The sequence below is a fragment of the Gymnogyps californianus genome, chromosome 17, assembly GCF_018139145.2.
Source record: "Gymnogyps californianus isolate 813 chromosome 17, ASM1813914v2, whole genome shotgun sequence".
Lineage (NCBI taxonomy): Eukaryota > Metazoa > Chordata > Aves > Accipitriformes > Cathartidae > Gymnogyps > Gymnogyps californianus.
The window spans coordinates 11,367,320-11,390,582 of NC_059487.1; the positions used below are offsets into that span (position 1 = coordinate 11,367,320).

At 41.0% G+C, this 23,263-nt stretch overlaps 1 protein-coding gene across 1 annotated transcript; it reads left to right on the plus strand.

The window, feature by feature from the left end:
• The first annotated feature begins 16,268 nt into the window (after positions 1-16,268).
• Positions 16,269-22,999, plus strand: PCK1 (phosphoenolpyruvate carboxykinase 1). Its single transcript, XM_050907457.1, has 9 exons — positions 16,269-16,543; positions 17,919-18,100; positions 18,712-18,915; positions 19,236-19,423; positions 20,376-20,538; positions 20,669-20,893; positions 20,986-21,117; positions 21,848-21,943; positions 22,545-22,999. The coding sequence occupies exons 1-9, from the start codon at positions 16,320-16,322 to the stop codon at positions 22,997-22,999; spliced, it is 1,869 nt and encodes a 622-aa protein (XP_050763414.1). The 5' UTR covers positions 16,269-16,319.
• The last annotated feature ends 264 nt before the right edge of the window (positions 23,000-23,263 follow it).

Sequence of the window (23,263 nt, forward strand, 5' to 3'; positions counted from 1 at the left end):
ACTGACAGGCATTGATACTTGCCCACCACCCTCAGCCAGCAATTTGGAACCACTCTAAGCTCATCCATAAATCCCCGAACAAGCACATTTTGAAGCTGAATGAGGGAACTAAGAAAGACTAAGTAAATTACTAGGTTTATTCAAAGGGATTTATACAATATTAACTTTGAAATCTCCCTGGAGGTTTCAAATACCACATACTGTTCAAAAGACCATTAATTTCTAAATGCCATCCAAAATGTCTCCCCTGAACACAATGCAGATGACATCAGCCTGAACAAGTATCTTTTATCACGTAAGGCTGAAGGGTATTATTCCTTCTTCCAAATTTCCACAGAATGTTAGATTTAACCTAACCTAAACTTAACAATTAACACTGTGAATATTTAACATAAAAATTCAACCTCACTTCAAAATCTAACTTAACATATGTTATTTAAAAATGAACTACGAAGATTATTAACTTTTTACCTTTTTTCCGATGCGGAGTACAAATCTGAAATTTTAGATTCTTGGGATTTCTTACAACTGTTTGTTCTGACGGAGTTGCACATTCCTGCTCTTTACCTTCATCACATGAGTCTGACACATTATCACTGGCTTTGCAGCTCTGGCTCTTTGTTTCCCCAAGAGTGAAAAAAAGTTCCTTTCCTCCCCCTCTTCAGATGGGGTCAGTTGCTGGACCTTATTTTCAAACGCAATGACATCATTATCTCTATTTAAAAAAGAAAACATTGTACAACTTCCCTAATCAAAGGTAGTCACTAGTGGCAAAACTTCTGAGCTATCAACAAAACGCAAGCTACTACTTCATTTTGATTTTCAGCCTTAAATATGATGGACAAAACTGCAACAAAATATTTGCATTTAACATACAGCAGCCTAACTGGGAAGTGAACAATTACTAAAATTGAGCCCTAGCTCTTCAAAATTTTATATAAAATTTCAGAGCATCATTTTAAGATTACAGCACTGAGAACACAGAACCTTGTATCCTCATTTTTTAAAAACATTTTAAATTTCAGTACATTTACGTGTTAAAACGACAGGAAAGTACGCTCTCGATTTTTTACCAAACTAATAGAGAACTTTTGCAGCCTAATTGTAACACTTTCTTTGTCATATGGCAATTAACAAGGTTGTGATACTTTTTGCATTAGATAAACTTAAATATGACCATACCTCAGAAATTATCTACGGTGGCATATGAGTTTTAAAAGAAGAAAAAATATTTTATTATAAAGCCAGTAACTAGCACAGGATAAATACCAATGTTTGCATGTCCTTTTAATAAAATGCATTTCAAATGAGACATATTGCATATCCAGCTTTAACAATGAGTGCAGTATTGTACTAATGCAGGAGAAGAAGGGCAATTGTCTAATGCTACTTAAGAGATCTAGGCTGTCAAACCAAACAGCACCAAACTGGCAAACTGAATTTAAAACTTGTCTGAATTTCAACAGGTTAGTCATCTATAACGGCTACATTTTTAGTTTGCCTTGTTAAACATGGGATGAGATTATAAAAAGCTGTACAAAGGATTAGATACTTAAATCCAACAAATCTGAAGGCCTAGAAAAAATAATATTGAAGTCAGAATCGAATCAGTGTGACAGCACAAGCTAACAGCTAACGTATTGCCATCTTCACCACATCTAGAACTTGTACCTCAATCGGTAGACTATCTGGTGGTTTCTCTGTTGGCTTGCTTTCTGAACTCTTTGCTTGCCCTTTTTCTTGCCAAATGTTAATCTGCGTCAGCCCTAAGTCATAAAAAACACAGATACCTTCCTGCACATTTAGAGCCATGCCTGCCGGCACGTCATGCAGCACACCCTGCCCCTGCTGCACCATGGCTGCAGCACAACTGCCCCAGCCAGCGCTGCCACCTCCACCCCCTTCTGCAGGTGGGCAGTTATCTGGCCGACTCCCTCCAAATCCTCTTCCTCTGCCTTCAGACACACTGTCTGTAGTGTTAGCAAGTGTTTTTCACCCTGTTCAGGAGACAGGGACCACTCTGGGGAGACGCCTGCCACCGTCTGCATGTCAAGTCCTGCACTGTGGTCACTGGCACTGCTCCTCTCCTTCACTCTGGGTATCCTGTCCCTGTCATGCTCTTCTCCTCTTCTGTCCCTATTTTTTTCCACACCCCCGATTCTGGTGGAAGGTTCCAGCAGCCGAAAGGCCACGTACGTTGCTGAGTGAACCTGTTCAAAAAGGCAAGGTTAAAAACGAGGGCAAATCACAGGCTTTCAGGACAAGCCCCTGGCCCTGCCTTGCACTCCAGCCCTTGAACCACTTTGCTGGCCTGCTCGCCCGCAGCCCTCCCGCACACTGACTACCACAGCACGCCTGCCACACACAGCCCTGCCCGCACCCCGCTCCCAAAGCCTCCTGGCCGGCCCTCACCCCCCCCCCCCCCCCCCCCCCCCCAACCCCAGCCCCACTCCCTCACCCCTTCAAACTCCCCCGCTCCTCGGCCAGGGGCTTCCCCCACCCCAATCCCCCTCACGGCCCCGCAGCGGGAAGGCTCCCACCGCCCGGCCGCCGCCCTCCTCCCCCCGCCTGCGGCTGCGCTCCTCCCGCGGCGGCGGGGGGCCCAGCCCCGGGTGCGCGGGCTGGCGGGCGGGCAGCCTCGGCAGCCTGTCGGCAGCGAGTGTGTCCCGTGCCCTGCTGCTTCCCCTCAGGGAAGGGCGGCCAGAGAAGGGGCTCTGCGCCGAGGGACACCTTCCCTGTTGTGCACCTCGGCATGGGCGTCCCCGCACGCCCGGGGGGACTCCACCCCCTCAGCGACAGCCGTGGCGGGGGGAAGCCCACTCGTGGGCAGCGTCTCCCGTGGGGGAGAGCTGGTTCCTCACCTGTTAATTCCCGAAGAGGTGCAAGGGCCTGACATGGGTGAACCTCCAAAGGCCTCCCCATGCAAGGCTCATGCCCGATGCTCAGCAAAGGGCCCTTCTCCTCACAGTGAAAGCGCGGTAAATCCGCGCCGCTAGGCAGCAAGGCCTCCTGTAAAAGCAGCCTGCCATTTTGTCACGCTCAAGTCCTAGATGAAGATCTCTCGGTCTTAACTGTAAGCCCTTAACCTTCTGCTCCCACTTGGCTGGAGACCACAGGGCTGAGCTCAATTGGTTTCTCCACTTGCAAAATATTTGAAGTACTTCCCATGTTTCTCTCACAGAAACACTTCAGCCTGGGCGCCATGTTGCTGGAGTGCTCCTGAAAAGCTGGCTGACTGCTAGTGCCACAGCATCTCTTACCCTGGGAGATGAAGTATTTTACAAAATTGGCTGACGTACATTTGCAGAGCAGTAGAGCGATATATAAGCATCATTACACTATACTTTAGGTCAGGATTGGTTATTTAATGAGAACAAGAAGTTTTAGACTTAAGAGTTCTCCGAAGGCATTGTAAAAATGTCTTTGAGGTAAACTTGTATGGTTTAAGAGACTTAACATTTAATCTTGTGTACCCTTCTAGACTAGCAATTTCCAACCGTCAAATATTTTATAAGGCCCACTTACTTACTATTAATACTCTATTATACACTAGTGCAAAGGACAGATTTGGAGCTTCATCTCTAAATATTAGTTCACTGTGTTGCAAAGTACAGTACATTGCAAAGTGACTATAGCCCAGCATGGTCCAGATCCTGCTAAACCACGTACTGAACTTTAAACAAAACAAAACCCCTAACCAATTCGTGGCTTTCCTTGCCTGTGTAAATAACCCATTAAAACTAGCATTTGTGAAATATCCTTAGCACAAAATAGCAGCAAATGCCACTGGCCTGTTTAGCTGTACTATTCCATCAGATGAGGTGGTGTTTTGCACAAAGCCAATATTACACGGTGTGTTTCTGAGTACAGTTAACACTGCTGGGTACCCAGGAACCACGCGTCCCCTTTTCCACTGAATTTGGCAGAGACATCATTATTACTGTTTCTGTGTTTTGGGTGCCTGAGATAGCAGGTGCTATACAGCACTGTTGGAAAAGCCAGTGATTCTGATTACTGCAAAGGATGTAGCCATGAAAAGTACATCGGCGGGGCCACTGTAACAAGTTGTAAGAATGAAAAATTAAAACCTTCACAACTTCAAGAACAAATCTCATGACAAGCCTGATTTTAGGTCATTGACCTTTCTGGGCCTTATCCTTAGAGACAGCGAGTTCCTGTAACTCCCATAAATACCCTTGACAACAACTACTCCTATCCACAAATCTGCAGAATCCTAAATGCAAAAGTAATATAAATTTTTTATATTTAATAACTGCAAATTAGTCATAACTATTATGTTACTTGGAATCAACACAAATCCAAAGCAATTATTTAAGGTTGAATATGTATTCCAGCAATTTAGGGCTGATATTTTAGTTAGATACCACATTATTCACCATCTACAGAATCTGTGGGCTCTCAAAACCAAAGAACAGGATGCAGAATACACAATATATTCATATAATTATGCTGCTGGTGACTGTAGCCAGAGATTATACTTCTTACACATTTCTGAATCTTTTCAGTTGGTACATATACTGTGCAATTATGATAGTTGAAGGGCACTGAGGAAAAAAGTAGTTATAATAATACATCCTCCTTTAGGTCATTTTAATGAGGTTTTCTGCACTTGAACAGTCATCAGCATCCAAGAGCTGTCCTGCCTTGTACTTCTGCATTATTAATACCAGCACCATCCATGCAGCTACAGTTAAAGGTCTGTCATTATTTCCATTATAAACTGATATTTTCAAGGATTTATAACTCAAATGCAGAATAGCCCTTCTGTTCATTTTTGTTGAATTTAAAGGAACCACTTGGATCTGCAATCTACAAACTCAACCGCTTTCTAATTACGTTTTGACACAATAGAGGTTAACAGCTCCATAATGGCCGTTATGGTCTATTGTGTATACAATCTCCAGTTACCAATACTGCCTACTGCATCATCTACCTCGAACTGCAATCAAGCTTCTACTCACTCCTCTAAAGGGTCTATTTCTTCTGACAGATCAACAGTCTGCATGAAAAATCTATCACAAAAAGAACAGAGGACCTTTTTTATTTTTTAAGTCATAATTATATTTTGGGGTGTAAACATACTCAATATGAATTATTGTTTGCTAGGAGTATTTTATAAGGAATATAAAGAATTTAATGTAGGCACATTCTTTTGTGCTAAAGTAATGTTACATAAAGAAACAAAATTCAGCCACAAAATTGCAGATAAATTGCTGATAAGAATCTACCAGTGCATGAAAGTGAATACACGGACAACTAAAATCCTAAATCAGCAGAGTAAACTCTACCCTTGGCTGCACTAAGGAAACACAGCAAACTTTGTTCTGATCTGCGTTTTCCTCTGAGTATAAACAGCGCAGCTGACTTTTTTGATGATTAAAATATTGGATTATCTGTTCAGATTGTCAGTCTTAAATCTGAATAATGTCTTTTATAATATTTAAGATGCTTAATGCTTGTTAGATGGAGCTGACTTTTTGAAAAGCTCCATTACCATGTAACATAAAGCATACTTGACCTTGAAGGTAGTTCAAACTCTTCCATTTCATTCCCTTCCTGTGTTTTAGAAAATCACTTTGGATGACTGCAGAGGCTGTATAACCAGCCTTTATTGTGTATGCTTTGCACCTCCGTCTTCCTAGCATGGGTCCTAAACTACAATCCTCTGATGCCAACAGAAGGATTGCCATTGATTTAAATGGGTTTAGGATTAGGCCCAGAATAGATAACTGTGTGAAGCAATAATGGTGTGATTTATTTACACATTTTTGACCTGTCCACAAAACTCAGTCAGGACAGTTGCAGTACACTTGAAAGAGAAAAAAAAGGAAAAAAAAGAAAAAAAAAAAGAAAAAAGGAGAGAGACCAAAGCAAAAAAGCCAAACAAATAAGCCCCATTTTAACCTCCAATGCTCAGAATTGTTTCATTTATGATATTCTGTCATGTAGTTGAAAACTCCATTCTTCTCCTGAACATGACTCCTGTTAGTCTACGAGAAAACCCAGTCTTTGTTGTGACTTATTTTGACAGTTTTAATATCATTTTCCACCTGGCATCTGGAAAGTTTTCCATTTTCACTTTCCTCCAATGTCTCACTTTTGTTTCCAAGTGTATGTCATATTCACACTGCACCTGTCATAGTGGTATCTGTGTGCCTTAACACCGGTCTGAAAACATACACGCCTTTACTTGTGCTCTTACGCCAGGGACAATTGCTACCTTCATCACCTGTTTTGCAGTGAGATATTGCCCCTCTTAATAATGACAGCAGTAGATAACCTCCTTCACACCATCACCTGTTTCAGAGAAAGCGAGTATACTTTTATAATCTTCTCATTCATGTGGGTCCTTTAAATATTGTTCAGTTTATGAAGTTGTAGTCACTAAATACTTGAAATCTTTTTGCTGTACTTTCTGGTGCTGTTGTCAACTTGTTCTTTTAGCGTCCCACTTTCACACAGATGAAGCTCTTCTTCAGAGACCACCAAAAACTTTAATAAAAAAAAAAATGAAAGCATGTCAGCTAATGAGTGAGATTAAAAAAAAAAAAAAAGGTTTATATTCTTTTGGATGCTGTTCTAAGCAACTGAAAGTTGCAGATTCAGAATTAACTTAGTGCTTCAATGCTGGCCTGGAAGATTCTCAGGAGAAATTATACAGTCTGAATTTCAGAAAAGATACTGATCACTTGGAAAGAAGAGTATTATTAAAATATTTTAGCTTTTTCTTTTCTTTTTTGTTTTTCCCCCAGACATCTGGTTCTGAGACGGGAGCTGCAGTTTATTCTAGCAGACATCATTTAGGATTCAGATCTGACTTGGATTTCTTGTCTACCCAAAAGAACACAATTCTCTGGTCCCTGTCTCTACAGTCATATAAAAGCTAGTCAGACCTCAGACCCAGGAACTTCAGAATATACAGTACTACTTGTTTCCTTACTTATTCCCCAAAGCAAAGCGAATATGGGAGCATAGCAAAGCAAAAAGACAGATGGAAGTCATCCTGGAGGGTATTGATTGACTAGTGTCTAGCCTGGCTGTAAATTATCACTTTTCTCTCTCAGTGCGAAGAGGAGGGTGAGGAGAGCTGCAGAGCTCTCTCAGAGGCACAGTGCTTGTTTGGACTGTGCCGTTCATGCACAATCAGCTAGATGTGGGCTGTGCCTAAAGCATGGGGAAAGCCTTGCTTTGCTCTCTCTCCGGTGCTAATCTTGACTTTGAGAAGACAAATCATCTCTTTAAATATAAGTGGTTCTTGTAGAAGAACCAAAGCAACTTCTATCAAGTTAAAGGACTTAATGCTTTTAAGTATTGCCTATGCTTTTAAAATCCGGCTCCATACTGTTAGTGATTATAATTATATAGCATGACAAAAAACCAGGGCATAATAGCATACAGATGTGGAATATATAAAAGGGGAAGTATTTAACGTAAGCTTATTGGAGCTGAAAATACCAGGGATGATTGATTGCTCAAACACAAGTCAGGGAAGTGGTCTAAAAAATATTAACCATAATTGCAATTTATCTATTAACAGTTTCATCTAACATCATGATATATTTAGAAACAATTCTGCCATACAGTAATGCTCTGTTTGCTGCTTGTGGCAAAGAGCAGATCGGCATGCCTGGGTCTGTTTGGAAGAAGGATGTTTACTTGAGAAGCATATTTCTTCTTCCATTTCGAAAGACATTAGCATGGTTATACAGTTAACTACACCTCAGTGACTTCCACTGTTTTTACAGAATACTCTTTAATCCGAGAGATAGCAAAGAAAGTTTTAAAGACAACTCCCCTTAGGTTAGTTAGTAAAGGTTTCTGCTGCTGTTTGTGCAAGGGTCAAAGAGTTAAAAGTTTAAAAGGCAGAAAGTTTTCCTCTTGTTTTGACTAAACTGGAGGAAACGTGCTAGAGCTGTGCAGAATTTGATTGCCAAACACAAAGTGAAGATACACAGTGAGAAAAGATAGTAAAGGTTTAACCCAACTGATGTAAGAAACAAACTCCAAGGGTGCCCATGTTTCCTTGCTTTTATAGCATTGTTAATCTTTAATCAGGAAAACAGTTCCGAGAACAGCTCTTTGTGCACAGCTAAACAGGCATCATTGCTTGCAAGTTAATAGGATCACCAGAGAATGAGACTATTAAATCATTGTCCTAATAAATCAATGAGTGAGATGTACAACCCAAAGGAGTTCAAATTCTGCTTCCACGTGGATACGCAGCAAGTGCACATTAAACCTTGCAAAATCAGCAGTAAGGAGTTGATTGGTGGGTTCAGAAGAGCAGTGGCTTCGCGTGCAATTTTTTTCCAGCTCAGATCACGAATCGGCATAGGCGCTAAAGTTTCTGAGGAGCCTGAATCAAGCTTCTCAATCCAAAAATCCAAAGAAATAAAAAATGAGCTACAAAATTTAAGGGCATATTTAAACACATGTATATTAGTGTGACTTCACTGACAGCAGGTGATTTAGTCCTTGATATTTATCAGCAGAGGTACCTTAAATCTTAGTCTTCCTCCCTGCTACAGTGAGGAATCATCACTTAAAGACCAAAACCAGTAACCCCATGCCTCTCCATCAGGAACTGGTAACAGAAATATGGTATAGCAGGCATAGTTGTACATCTTTTATGCTCCTATAAGAATAAACAGTCAGCCTTTTAGTCCTTGTAATTGTTTTAAACAGCAAGATGAGGAAGTGCCTAGAAGGCAAATGAGAATAGCTAAGTGACTTGTTTTATGAATAATGGTTATTACTCTGTTCAGAGCTGCCTCTACAAACTTACAGTCTCTTGATCTGTCATTCATACCCTTCTTTTGTTCTGTCTTGAACAGTAAGATCTCCCGGGCAGAGCGCATTTATGCTTCACCCAAAATAACGAGGTACTGCCTTAGTGCTATTGCAACGCAAGTAGCTGAACTATACAAGGTTAACTAGTGGGTTACTTGTTTTATTTTATTTGCAGAATGCAAGTTGGTTGTTATTCATTCGTACAAATTAGTTTAAGCTCATGTATAAGAGGTTCCTCTTTAAGTAAACAGTATTCATATGCGTATGAATCATCCTGAATCAGTAAGTTTGGAGACAGGTACAGATGGACAGTCAGCAGAAGAATGTACAGCAGAGTCAGAATTCTGTCTTCCTAAAAGCATACGAAAAAAGTATGATCTCCAGGGCCCAGTTGAACCCTTGTCCTCTTTACTGAGTGTTGTTTGTAGCAATAATCATACTTGTGGCACTTGTCTGGTAGCAACCATTTACACTGGCAAAACAAAAATGCTTCTACATTGAAAAAATCCCATTGTGGTCCACCCGTGTTGCCTTCCTCCTATTAGAAATGTGCTAAGCATAGGTGTACAGGATGTAGGATTTCACCTGGCCTGTTAGCACTTACATACGGGTTTTCCAGTAAACACAGGATCTATTACAGAGGTAATTGTTTTTTTTGTAATATTGATTTTCCTACAGCCGTCAGGTTCAAGAACCAAAAGATATGTAGTGCTTGACATAGGCACATTTGCCTTCTGACCTTTAGATATAGCCTGGCTTTTATTTCTGCACAATCAGCTTCTCTATCCTGTTGTTGTCACTTCCAGTGTTACAAAATGCTTGAAATATTCATCAAAGCTATTTTCATGGGAAAAAAATATAGAACAAATCTCACTTGAAACAGAAAACAGGGTTCAGCCCAAGTCAGTGCTTTTGTGTTGCTATCAAAGGAGAAAATAGGTTATAGTAAATGTTTTTCGTTTCAAATAAGAACATACTATTTGCATTACAGTAATCTAGAGAGGACCCAGCAGGGACTATCTGTGGCACAGATACAGAGATGAGAAGAGATAATGATCTCGTCTAATCAGGTTTTAAACTCCTCCGGCCAGGAACTATCAACAGAACTAGGAAGAATGCACAAGAACAGAGAGAAATTGGCATTATCACCTCCCAGCCCCCTTCCCATGGAGAGGATAAAGGCTCGGGGATGTAGTTACATGTCCAAAGCCAAATGGGATGTCCATAGCAGAGGAAGAAACGGAACCTAAACCTTCTGAATCTGCACCCATGCTTACTGCTTAAAGCCATCCTTCTTTAAAGAAGTCGGCTCATGAAGGACATATAGAACTGTGTCCAGTGGGTCAGACTGCATGTAATGAGGGACAAAAATGACAAGAGAGACAAATGGTAAATGGAAATATTTAAATAAATGAAAAAAAACGCATTGCCAGTCAGGTAGACAGAGCTGTGTAACCCTGAAATGACAACTGACAACGGAGTGCTGCTAGCAAGCAAAGGATCGCAGAGAAATAACAGACGGCATGCAAAAGAAAGGAGCAAGAGGAGCCAGGGTTATCTCATCCTAGCAAAAAAAAAAAAAAAAAAGTTTAAATTTTAAAAGGTGCTGCCATGTCATTTCTTAAGGCCTGAGGAGCTGAAGTCTCTGTAAAGGGCACAGTTAGCAGGACCCCAGTTATCAGCAGGAAGCCAGAAGACTGCTCTTGAACAAGAGATTGAAACATCTCCTGCTGCTTGAATCTGTGTGCAAGGATTTGTCATTTACCCCCTCCACAGGTAGGAAGCAGGGAGCCCTTGACAGCTGCAAGCACACACCTCTGGTAAACAGCTTTCGCTCCAGCAAGGGTTACCATTTTTATTTGCAAAGCTGAATCTCAGTGCCATCTGGGCTTTGTATGACTGAGCAGAGCAGATGCTACATAGGTGAAGGGAAACACACAACCTTATGCTGACTGTTTTCCACTCTGTTTAGTACAGTTTGTCCCCTTCTCTCCTGGCTGTGGTTCTGCTGTGCATCCAGCCAAAAAAATACAGTAACCATGCAAAAGTCATAGTCATGTTCTTATCAACCTTGTGCTGGCTAAGGTAAAGTCAGTTGAAGTCTTGGTGGGCCCAAACTCTCCATGTGCCTATTAGACCTTCTACAGTAGATGAGAAGAGCTCCCGAGCTCACACTTGACAGGGTTACACATACCTGGCCACTGGTCAGATACCAGTGGCTACAGAGCCCATCACTCACATATTCACACTGATCCCCGATATGAGTTTTATGAAAGAGAGGGCAGTGTTCCGACAGGGACGAGTCCCCAGATTAGAGTCACAGCTTGAGAAATAGCTCCAAAAGAGCGACTACTTATCAGGGTTAAGATTACATGAATCAATCCCATCTCCAGAGCTAACAAGCTGGTGAGAGAGAATGATGAACAGTGAATAACATGCTGCTCAGAGCCACTAATTGAGCAAACATCATTAATGGAGAGCCACTTGCTGCTCTGCATGTGGGGTGCCATGTCCCACCTGAGATTCAGGTGCAAAATCAGAGTCCAAACTAAGTGTCTTGTGTTGCTGAGAAGGGTCACCAGTGTGACAGGAGGGAATTAAACCTTCAGTATCCTTCACAGACAATGTGTGGATGTGCCACAGTACCACCCTAGCCAAGACTCCAGTTTTTGTTCCTTACAAGAGAAAATGAAAGAGAAAACCAAAAAGAGTAAATAGTTTCTCTGCCAAAGCAGAAGAATAACAAGCAAGAAACAAGTCTGCTTGTGGTATAATGTCAGCCTTGGCGTGGACTGTGGCACAGCCAGGACTTTCCCTAAAATACAGCCCAGGATTGATCACTTAAGCTGGTACTAAACTAAGCATCAAAGGTTGGTGACTTTCATCAGAGACCATAAACACGCACTAATGCATGTTCCCCTCTGCTCAGATTTACTTCCATTTGTTTTGAGAAGTTTTAGCATGTCTGTTGTCAAGATGAAAATGCTGGACAGGCTAATGAAAGTGCAGTCTAATCACAATAAATCTGGGTATTTTTTTCCCCTTTCTCATTCCTCTGCCATCAGAACAAGCCACTTGAAAACAAGCAAAAAAGTTACATGACCTTAGTGATCCACAAATGTTATATATTACAATCTGCCCAAGAAAAATACTGTATCATTTAGGGTTGGAGAGAGGGAGGTAAGAAGGGAAGCACTGTGCTCCCGGTTTGCTGCTACCTGTTCTGCCTGGTCACAGAGGCTCAGTCTCACGGTTCACGCAGCACACGAGGAGAGGAGTGTGCAGCACGTGTGGCCAGAGCCCCCAGACCTCCTGCAGCTGGGTCAGTGCCGAAGAACTGCCTGTAAGAAAAGGGCCTGTGAGGTGGAAATATCACACAGGGCTGTGCAGGGTCTGGAATAAACACTTGGCTCAGTCACAGACTCTTTTGCAACTGCAGGCAATTTGCACGGTTCATGTTTTCTTCTGGAAATTGAGGGAGCCATCCCTGCCCTGGTCTCTGTGAGCTGTATGCTTGCAAGGGCTGCCCTTGGATCTGGGCTCATGCGGCATCCAGTCCAGCAGCAAGTGCAGTATGCTCAGTATCAGCTGAGCACAACTTCACAGCAAAAATAACAATCAAGCAGCAATGTTCTTCCGTTAGTAGAATAGCTCAGAGAACCTTTAAAAAGAGCTACAATTTTATAACAAAATACCCAAGTGACAAACTCTTTGGAGGTGACAATATGTAGGATAATTAGCAATGGGAGGGGAGTAGAATTTCTGAGTATTATTATATGCCATTAACAACTTTCAGATCTCATTGAGAGTGCTTTGTTGCACCTCGGTTCGTAGTGATGAGTTAAGCTTTCTTATGACACTTTTTCTGAGCATCTAAGAACCTTTACATTTATTGCATTGAGTTCCAGCAAGTCAGTAAAAATCGAAGTGCTCAAAACCTCTGTTTTGAACAGCCTGAATAGTGTCCATCAAAGCAAACACCCTGAAAACACTCCTTTCAAGACACTTGTTGAACACTATCATCTTGAAATGTCAGATTCACACTCATTTAAATAATTTGACAGCTTCCAAGAAGACACCTGATGAGCATCACATTCAAGTGTCAAGAAGCACAGAGAAAATGTGCCAAAAAAAGTTCAATCTGAAGAAATTGTATCAGCTATTAGATGAGTATTATAATACAGTTACTACTAAAAAAGATTTCTCATTTAAATGGAAAATAAACTTTACATTCAAGACAATTTTTTTTTTAAAAAACCTTACATTGCCCCCATACCACCTCCCATGTTTCTCACTAGTGGGATCTTCCAGCAAACTGAATCCAGAAGGCAGATAGATACATACATGGCAAAGAGCAGTAAACACTGGTATTGGGTGAACACCTCAAGACCACTGTAACTGAGCCATTGGAGATTCTACTTCTGGGTTGTTTTTTTGTGGGAGACACTGGGAGTTATGAGAATTCAGTATCTTCAGATTCAACCTTTAATGCCTTCTGTTGGGTATCTAAAAGCTGAATCTCTAAACGAGAAGATTCTTGATAAAAATCTTGGCCTTGATTTGCATATGCTCCAGTTATTCCATTGCACCAAATACTATGCGTGTTTTATATAGGAGCTTGAAGCTTACTGTGTGTTTGTGATATGCTTTGAGATCCTCTGATGGGAGGTGTTACCTAAATACAAGTAATTTGATGCTTAAGTGTCTAGAATTCCCAGTGGACATCTGCACTCGAGCCCTGCTGCCATCACAAATGAAAAACATTTGGAATCCTTAATGTGATTTTTAATGGACATATGTTCATAACACAGTGCCACCAATTTGGCATATTTAGTGTCTTCTCAAGAGAAGCCCACAGTTTGTATAGCAAGATTGTGGGAGGTTAGGATTGCAGTGTGAGAAAATTTGCACAACACCTGCCTGACTATAATTTAATTGGCAGAAACTAATGCTCCGGGTTTGGGGATTTTTTCCTCCGCTCAAAACTGAAGAGACACTAGGACTAATCCTGCTGTCTTACACTGTCAATTTTAAGCTTTTATGCTGACTTTACTTGTGCTGCAATATGATCATTTTCTGGTCCACTCTCTTTTTTCTGACAACTGAAGCATTGCTGTTTTACTCTCAGTTGTTATTTCTAGGTATAATGACTTATCTGGCCAGCAGGAAGGACTCAGTATTTTTGTACTTCACTGAAAAAGGGGTCTGCTTAGTATTACTGAAGATTATGCCCCATCTTATTTTTAATGAAGTACTTAATGATATGTTTTAAAAGGAAAACAGTTGGCCAAAATATTTCTGATCAGCTCCACCAGCAACACAGCATGTGGACTCCAAAGACAAACACCACCGCTGTCATTATTAAATTGTCTTTGAGTTTTTGCTTACGGCAAAGCCCCATCTGGAGCAGGCTTTAGCACCTCTTATCCTACCAGATTTTTGTTTTCCTTTTCAGGAATGTTTGGCCTTGCAGTGCATCAAGGACAGCCCCTCTTACTTCACTATTTTCTTCCCTTCGCGTTTACAAAACATAATAAAAAGCTTTGCAGGAGAGATAGAGGATACAGTCCCAGGGGAAGCGTTGCTGCAGTGTGAGATTCAGCTCCGCAGTATTTTAGACTTGCAGGGCAGGAAGGCGAGCTGCAATCCTGATCCATGCTGCTCTGCCAGACCTGGCTGTTCAGGGCTTGCAAGTCGCTGCTGGCTGCCTCGGCAAAAGCCTTGCCTGGAAACATCTCATTGACTGCAAGAACATGAGCAGGTGGTGGGTTATGAACATCCTTTATATAGGATACTTACATCAATTTTGTTGCTTTAAAGAACTCCCTGAAACTTAGCTGGGATTCCCAGATTTCCTGTTTTGCAAACTACCGTTGACAGTATTTTACATGCATGGTGGAAGCCCCATCAATATAAAAAGTGACAGGTTGGCATGAAAGCATCGCCTCATCCAGGCCCTAGATTCTTTGCTGGGACTGGGTGTAAGCAGACTGAGATGAAATGGCAGCAGGGTTATTTCTACAGTTTTATTTGTCTGAAATACTTCAGTCTTCACAAACCCAGACCGCGTGGACAAATGGGCATGAAGATCAGCCTTTCATTATGGGCATGATGGTCTAAAATGGAGTAGGGAAGGTAAAGAGCTGAAAGACAGGCAGGCAGGAACAGTTAGAGGCAAGACCTCAAAATGTCTGAGGTCACACTCTCACCCTCAGAATTATAAGAGTAGTAGTGCCTGTTGGTATCATGTACTGCCACAACAGATAGAGATATGTACACATGTCTGTATATGTACATATGCATATAGTGCACTTCACAGATATAACAAAGTGTGCAGCCACATTTCTGAACAGTTTTTGAGTACTAACTTAAAGATGGGTTAATATTTTATGACCCCCATAGGACTCCCAGTAAAATAAAAAGTAACATTTGAAAGAGAGGGTTAATTACTGAGACGACAGTTGCTGCCTCTTCTGAGCTTGTAGCAATAGAAAATCATTGTTCAGTCTGCAAGAGCCTAAAGCAAGCCATAAGCAAAAACTTTCTCTCCTGCATTGAAGGAAACCCAACATTTAGATTTACATTGCTTGGTTTTTTCAGAATTGCATGGACAAAAATAAGGCCTCCAGGCAGGCGTATGTAGTGATTATTCAGGCCTGTCAGTGCTCACTGTTGAACTTTATCCCCGAATCAGGCCATGTTCCCAAGGTGAGTAAACACACCTTGGACAAGCCTCCACTTCACAGCCAACTAGCGAGCATCTGCCTACCAAATGTGCCAACTGCGCTTTGCCTGGATGACCCTCGTGTTCCCAGTCCCAGATACCCTTTGTACTCAACCTTTCCCACACACTGAGAAGTTATGACACTTTTAGTTTCAAAGCCAAATTGGATCAAAATTTGGTTAAACTGCTAAATTTTGTAACTGCTGCAAAACAGCAAACCCAGGGGCTAAGAATCACTGCTTTCAGCATTCATTAATCAAACCTGTTAAATGATTACCTCGTCAGGGCTTCTTTGTTGACAGCTCTGCATGATGACAATATCAGTGGCACTGTCCCAAGACACTTCCAGTGGTGACGTAAAGGACAAGCCTCCCTCGCCTCACCTAGTGGGGTGGACACTACCATGAAGAATATTTAAGGAAGGAGGGTGCTTCCTTGGGAAGCTCTGATCACAAGAGTACTCCAGAGCAAGTGAAACGGGATCAGCTGAAAGGGACAGCAGAATCCTCTCTGACATCCAACTCAGTCTTATAAAGACAGTAAGTAGAATGGCCTTTCTTTTTTCCAGCTTGAAATTACCAGTGATCCAAGTTCTCTATATTGATTTTAAAGTGGAAGTACACAATCAAGTCTATTACAAATTCTACCTTTGCATTATACATTGTTAGGAAGGCTTATTGACACTGGTTAGAATGTCATAGTATGCTAACACACCCAATATATTTGATTTTAGATTGTGATCAGTATTTCAAAGCCATCAACAAGATCCACTACAGGTTCAATAATGCCTCCACAGTTGAAAGCAGAGGTAAACGTCATGCCCAAGGTTGTCCAGGGGGATTTGCAGAGCCTGCCTCCAGAAGCGAGGTATTTCATTGAAAGTAGTGCCAAGCTGTGCCAGCCTGAGAGTATTCATATCTGTGATGGCTCGGAAGAAGAAAACAAAAAAATTCTGGACATCATGGTAGAACAAGGCATGATCAAAAAGCTGAAGAAGTATGAGAACTGGTGAGTAGCCTAAAGGAATTCAAATATCACCTCAGAATTGCAATATGCATTTTCTATCCTGTTTACTTTTAAAACCGCTTATAACCCTTCAATATTTGCTTTCCATGAACATTTTGGCACTGTAGCTTACATAGGTGAAATACTCAGGAAAAGCAAACTTTTGCCTCTAAAACTTAACATGAAGCATATAATTCAATTGGACTATCAACTGTACATTGTCTCTATTGATTAGTTACATCAGGGGACTGAAATAATGTCATGAGACTTATGTAACTAATCATTAGCAATGGTTAAATATTATTTAGCAAATACATCTTTTGAAGAATTCTACTATTTTAGTCAATTAGTTTATTCATCAAATACTTTTTTGTGGCATTCAAATAGCTCTGTGGGTGTTCAAATATTATTCAGTACAGACATTATTCATGTCGTGCCGATGAGCTTTGACTGTAATGTATTCAGCAAATACTTTTTTCAAATATTTCATCATCTCTTCCAACTAACCCAACATGAAAGGAGAATATTAACAACAAGAACATACTCAGGAATTACGTGCCGACCAAGAGATCTTCATGGAAGAAATCTGCAAAGACTTTTGAATAACTAAGTGCAAGAATTTGGCAATCTGTTTGCAGACTATTTGGGAGAGAAAAGGGCAAGATTCACCAGATAAATTATTCATTGTTAATTATATGCTTAGCTGTAGCGATGATGGTTATGACAGCCCAACTAGAACATTTTTATACTTGTGGAAAATTTCTATGCACAGAGGTGAAAATGTAAAACAATCCTCTCTATTGTAAATAGATGGCAAAAATTCTTTAGAGGGGAAAAAGAATCCCCTTTAATAAACTCCTTCACTTTTTATGATCATGCTTATACTCAGTATTTCTTTTGTGATGCCTCTAACTTAAAGGACTATGCCAATCCACTAAGCTGGATTCTGATCCCACAAGCACTTACACCAACACTTAAAGTACTTGCTTGGCATCCACTTTGCTTGCGGCATCATTTTGTGGTCCCCATGCAAAGCAACTTCACACTGATGAGAATGAGAATTAAACGAGATTAACTTTTCCCTGGAAGTTAGCAACAGAGAATAAGACTGAGATAAGAGGCAAAGGAGTATTAACATGTAACGAGAATTTCCTAGGCCATATGATTTATTATTTGTACTGGAAAGTCTTGAAACAATTTGTATGAGAGAATGTATCTATATCTGACTGATTTTTGAGATTGTCTGTTATACTGGCTCTGTCACTGTAGTTGCCTTACAAAGCATTGTACCCTTTTGTACTAAACCAGTCCCACAGAAGGGTAGAAAGTACTATATTGATAATTAAAGTCTAATTTCCTGATTTTTGGTGAAATGCAGCTGGTTGGCTCTCACTGATCCAAGAGATGTGGCAAGAATAGAGAGCAAAACCGTCATCATCACTCAAGAACAGAGAGATACCACTCCGATCCCTAAAACTGGAGCTAGCCAGCTGGGTCGCTGGATGTCTGAAGAAGACTTTGAGAAAGCCTTCAATACCAGGTTCCCAGGCTGCATGCAAGGTAGGCAAGAAAAGGATGGTTGACACTGAACTTCTAGGATTACAGAGACACTACTACTACTAGTTACTGTAATCTTTAAAGAAAGATTTTAGATGAAGGTTTAGGTTTACACGCCTGATATTAGTCACTGTGTTGGTTTCATCTGGATCTTTACCATAGATCCAAATGCCTGTGCAAGGATAGTCCTCAGTCTCTTTCTAGCATTCTTCTCTTCATAAAGAGGGGCAAAGTAAGGTAGGAAAATTTGGGTGATTTTTTTCAAGAAGTCACACAGCAACTAAGCAGCTGATAGGAAGTGAGGTGAGAATGGAGGACCCCCATCCCAAGCAATAATTTCAGGTTCAGCAATTTACACCAACAGAGAACTTGGCCTCCACCCACCTTTACTACTGGCTAGACAATTTGTCTGAACAGCTGCTTTCAGCATTTAAGATAAAACTTCTTGCTACACAATTAGACAAACAAAGCTACAGCTCTTTAAACATCATCAGAAACACCCACAAACCAAACAGCTTTTAATGGAGTGAGAAACAACCTCCATGTTAATAAAGATTATTTCAACAGTTCCTTGTTTTGCTCTTTGCCACATCTTGCTACTCCCTGTTTTCCAGGACGTACAATGTATGTCATCCCCTTCAGCATGGGGCCTATTGGGTCTCCTTTGTCCAAGATTGGGATTGAGCTGACAGATTCGCCATACGTAGTGGCCAGCATGAGGATCATGACGCGCATGGGGACAGCTGCTTTGAAAGCCCTGAGCAACGGGGATTTTGTAAAATGCCTTCACTCGGTTGGATGTCCTCTACCACTAAAAGGTAAGAGACATTAAAAACTGTCATCCCTGGAAATCCCCAGGGGCATGTTTTAGAGCTGACCACGTGTTCTCAGCACATGGGAGACACTCACCATAGAAGACCAGGGTCTTTAGTGCAACAGCACTAGGTTCAGAACTCAATTAAAGGAATTAAAGCTCAATGAGAGTTTCATGGAAAGGAGATTATCCCTAGTACTTACCAGGGGGTTTCCTTTAAATCATCTGGTATGGGTTCCTGTCAGAGGCTCGATGCTGATGAAAAAACAGTGTGATCCAGCATGGAAATTGCTGCATTCATGAGTACAACATTCTGTTCTGCAGAACCGTTAATCAACAACTGGCCGTGCAACCCGGAGTTAACGCTGATTGCCCATCTCCCGGATCGCAGAGAGATCATTTCATTTGGCAGCGGTTATGGAGGAAACTCCTTACTGGGGAAAAAATGCTTTGCTCTCAGAATTGCCAGCAGAATCGCCAAAGAGGAGGGCTGGCTAGCTGAGCACATGCTGGTAAGAGCTATTAAATCATGTGTGTTTGAACAGCCATTAAACTCTAAATTAGCTCAACATAAATACATCACATCTCGCTATCTATGAAATTAGTCTCATATGGACAGACCTGTAACATTAGATATGAATTTATCACATGGCAGATTTATGAGAAATAGGAAACTGCTTGCAAGGTTAAGTACCAAACATTTTAAAATAGAACCTGTAAAATCAGAAACCAAGAAAGATTTGGAACTTCTGACAGCGGCTACTTGTAGGCAGACCTAGGTACTTGAGCAGAGCCTAAACATCATCACTGGGCATCCACAAGTCTAATAGCAAAAGATTAATGCGAGTTTTGAAAATTGTCTTTCATATTATAAAGAGGTCTATGCGCTCAAAAATCTGCAAGTATTAGATTTTCTAACTGAGTTCTGCTTTGTACCCTTCCTGCCTTTACTTTCTGCTGTCATTTAAATATTCTACCACCATAAAATACCACTGAAAAAAAGAATTTCAAAGTGCATAAGAGAACAGTCTCGGAAAAAATATCTATGGACTCTGAGAAGTCCAGAAGTATCCATACATGAAGTGCTTTCACTTCACTCTAGTCATGCAGCCAAAAGAATACTGCCTGGTTTTCTTCTGTCTCAGCTGAGAAACCCAGCTGTATACAGTCTGTGTATCTTTAATCAGCAAAATAAAAATAAATGTTTGAATTATATACATACCTGACATTTTTTAAAAATATAAGAACTCCTTACAGATATTCTAAGGGCAAGAAGAGTAGACTTTTTGATTAATAAAATACAGTTTGAGTTATTTGTCAACTATGTTATGTGGTGCTGCTTCTGTAGGAACAAATTCGCATAATTAAATATTTTATCATTACCGCTTTCTGGGAGGCAATCTTCAAAATGAAAAGTGCAAGAAAAAAAGACTGTGTTTAACAGTTGCATTAATTTTTCAATAGATCCTGGGCATTACCAATCCAGAAGGTGAAAAGAAGTATTTTGCTGCAGCATTCCCTAGTGCATGTGGAAAAACTAACTTGGCCATGATGAACCCAAGCCTGCCAGGATGGAAAATTGAGTGTGTGGGTGATGATATTGCCTGGATGAAATTTGATGAACAAGGTATGGAACTGAAATTGGATTGTTTTGCAGTCCAGTATGGGTTGCTTTTAGATGCAGCAAGACATGCTACGGAATTCTGGATAAAATTAAAACAGTTTGATTTACTTATATTTTGTCATTTAACTTCCAGGCAACTTAAGGGCAATCAATCCAGAAAATGGCTTTTTTGGTGTTGCCCCTGGAACCTCAGTCAAAACAAACCCCAATGCTATTAAAACCATATTCAAGAACACCATCTTTACCAATGTAGCAGAAACCAGTGATGGAGGTGTCTATTGGGAAGGCATTGATGAGCCATTACCACCAGGAGTAACACTGACCTCATGGAAGAGCAAGGATTGGACCCCAGATAATGGTAACCTGGCCCACTCCACAGTCTGTCTTGGCTTTCTCTGCTGAATTCGAGTTAATTTTGCCATTATGACCTTTTCATTGTTTTCTGTACAGGGGAACCTTGTGCTCATCCCAACTCACGATTCTGCACTCCAGCCAGCCAGTGCCCTATCATGGACCCTGCATGGGAATCAGCTGAAGGTGTGCCCATTGAAGGGATAATATTTGGAGGCCGCAGACCTGCTGGTAAGAAATGCAGCAGCCACGTATCAAGGCTGAAGTGCTGACCACAGAAGGGTTGAAACACAACTGGGCATAGACACAGGTTTTGCTTTCACAGCTGCAAAAGCAAGGAAATAACCATGTTCGTCTGACGTCTCCACGTTAGCCTTTGACACACCCATTTACAGCCACTGATATGTCAATGTCTGCGTTGCTAGGTGTTAACACAAAACAGGTAATAACAATAAAGGGCTGGAGAGACATCAGGACCCACTAACCTGGGTAACACATAGACACATAGCAAATTGCTATACTTGTCTCAATTTGCTTGCAGTTTAACTAGTTCAGATAGGAAATGGTTAGAGAAATGAACCAGTTGTAGACAGTTCACAGAAAAGGAAGTAAAATAAATTGTTCTGTTAAAGGTCACCTGAAGTTGGAAAAGAAATAGAAGTCATCCTAGGTCTGAGTCTAATATCATGACCACAGGACCTTCTCGGGATTCTGAGGTCCCAGCTATCTCCCACTGAGCAACTAAACATGGATGTGTTCAGTAATCAGTAGTCAGTTTGGAAAACATTCATGTAAACTTCTTTGCTATAAGAGGCCAGGAAATGAACTGATTAAAAAAACAGGAAAAATTAGAATACGTTATACAGTAAGTAACATGCATTCAGCAGTACCTCAGGTAGCAAAACCTGTTATAAAAGTGTTTCTGGACCTCTAGTTACTGAAGTGATTTTGTTCTTTACAGGTGTGCCTCTCGTATATGAGGCCTTTAACTGGCAGCATGGAGTATTTATAGGAGCAGCTATGAGATCTGAAGCAACAGCAGCTGCTGAGCACAAAGGTAAATCAAAATTTAATCTGCCTACCTGTATTAAAAGCAATCCTCTCTGGACTGCCTGCTCTGTCCTCCTCCCCTGCTCTTTCGCATTTCAGTCTTGGCAGCTAATTTTGCAACCGGTGCATTTTCACAATAGAAAATATTTGTACTGGAATTAAAGCCAAATTCTCTGTAAAAGTCAAATTAAGCAAAATAATCCCCTAGGTGGCAAGCATACAGAACAGGGTGCAGGCGTGGGGTTGCCAGAAGCCTTGATACGGAGTTCTTGTTACAGTCTGGGATAAATAAACTTAAATTTTCTCTTCTGCTAGAGCTCAACGTAAATACATGAATGATGAAAGCCAGCTCTTGAGGATCTTCCTTTAAGCTGCTTGACCTGAGATTTAAGAAATTTAATTTCCACTGATTACAAAAATTAATTTAATTTGTACTTTTTTTGTACATCAAGGATAATGCTCGTATTGTTTCTTAAAGCTCTTTGGTTCAGATACAGAAGGGTGGTTAAGGTACCATGGGTACTAAATCCTGGGAGGATATGAATCTTTGTGCTTTAGAATAAATGTGCTATTTATTACCTTACATTCCCCATTTGTGTTTTGAACAGGCAAAGTCATTATGCACGATCCATTTGCCATGAGACCTTTCTTTGGCTACAACTTTGGCAAATACTTGGCCCACTGGCTCAGCATGGCACATCGTCCAGCTGCAAAACTACCAAGGATCTTTCATGTTAACTGGTTCCGGAAAGACAGCCAGGGGAAATTCCTGTGGCCTGGCTATGGGGAGAATTCCCGTGTGCTGGAGTGGATGTTCAACAGAATTGAAGGGAAAGCCTCTGCCAAGCCAACTGCCATAGGTTACATCCCTGCTGACACTGCTTTGAACTTGAAGGGTTTAGAAGATGTCAACTTGACAGAACTGTTTGATATCTCCAAAGAGTTCTGGGAAAAGGAGGTAGAAGAAATCAAGCAATACTTTGAAGTGCAAGTTAATGCTGACCTTCCCTATGAAATAGAAAGGGAAACGCTTGCCTTAGAGATGAGGATAAAACAGTTGTAGCTGATCAAAACCACAATTATTTATCAATCCACGCATACTAAGACAGGACAAACACGTTTTACCAAATCACCACTGGAAGTATAACAGCACACTGATGGGCAGGGGGTTATAATGAAAGTAGGTCTTAGTTTAGTTAGAATATAGATAGGGGCATTCTAGAAGTAACTCCAGACCTAATGATTTATAACTACATCAGTTGCTGTGAATAGGTGAGCAGCTGTGGAAATGTATGTGCACATGGTCTTCAAAACCCTGATCTGTCAC

Bases quoted from the DNA above. Each gene is read 5' to 3' on its own strand.
- PCK1 (XM_050907457.1), top strand. From the start codon at position 16,320: ATGCCTCCACAGTTGAAAGCAGAGGTAAACGTCATGCCCAAGGTTGTC. The intron at 16,544-17,918 runs GTGAGTAGCCTA...GGTGAAATGCAG, and splicing joins CTGAAGAAGTATGAGAACTG to CTGGTTGGCTCTCACTGATC. The intron at 21,118-21,847 runs GTAAGAAATGCA...TGTTCTTTACAG, and splicing joins TGGAGGCCGCAGACCTGCTG to GTGTGCCTCTCGTATATGAG.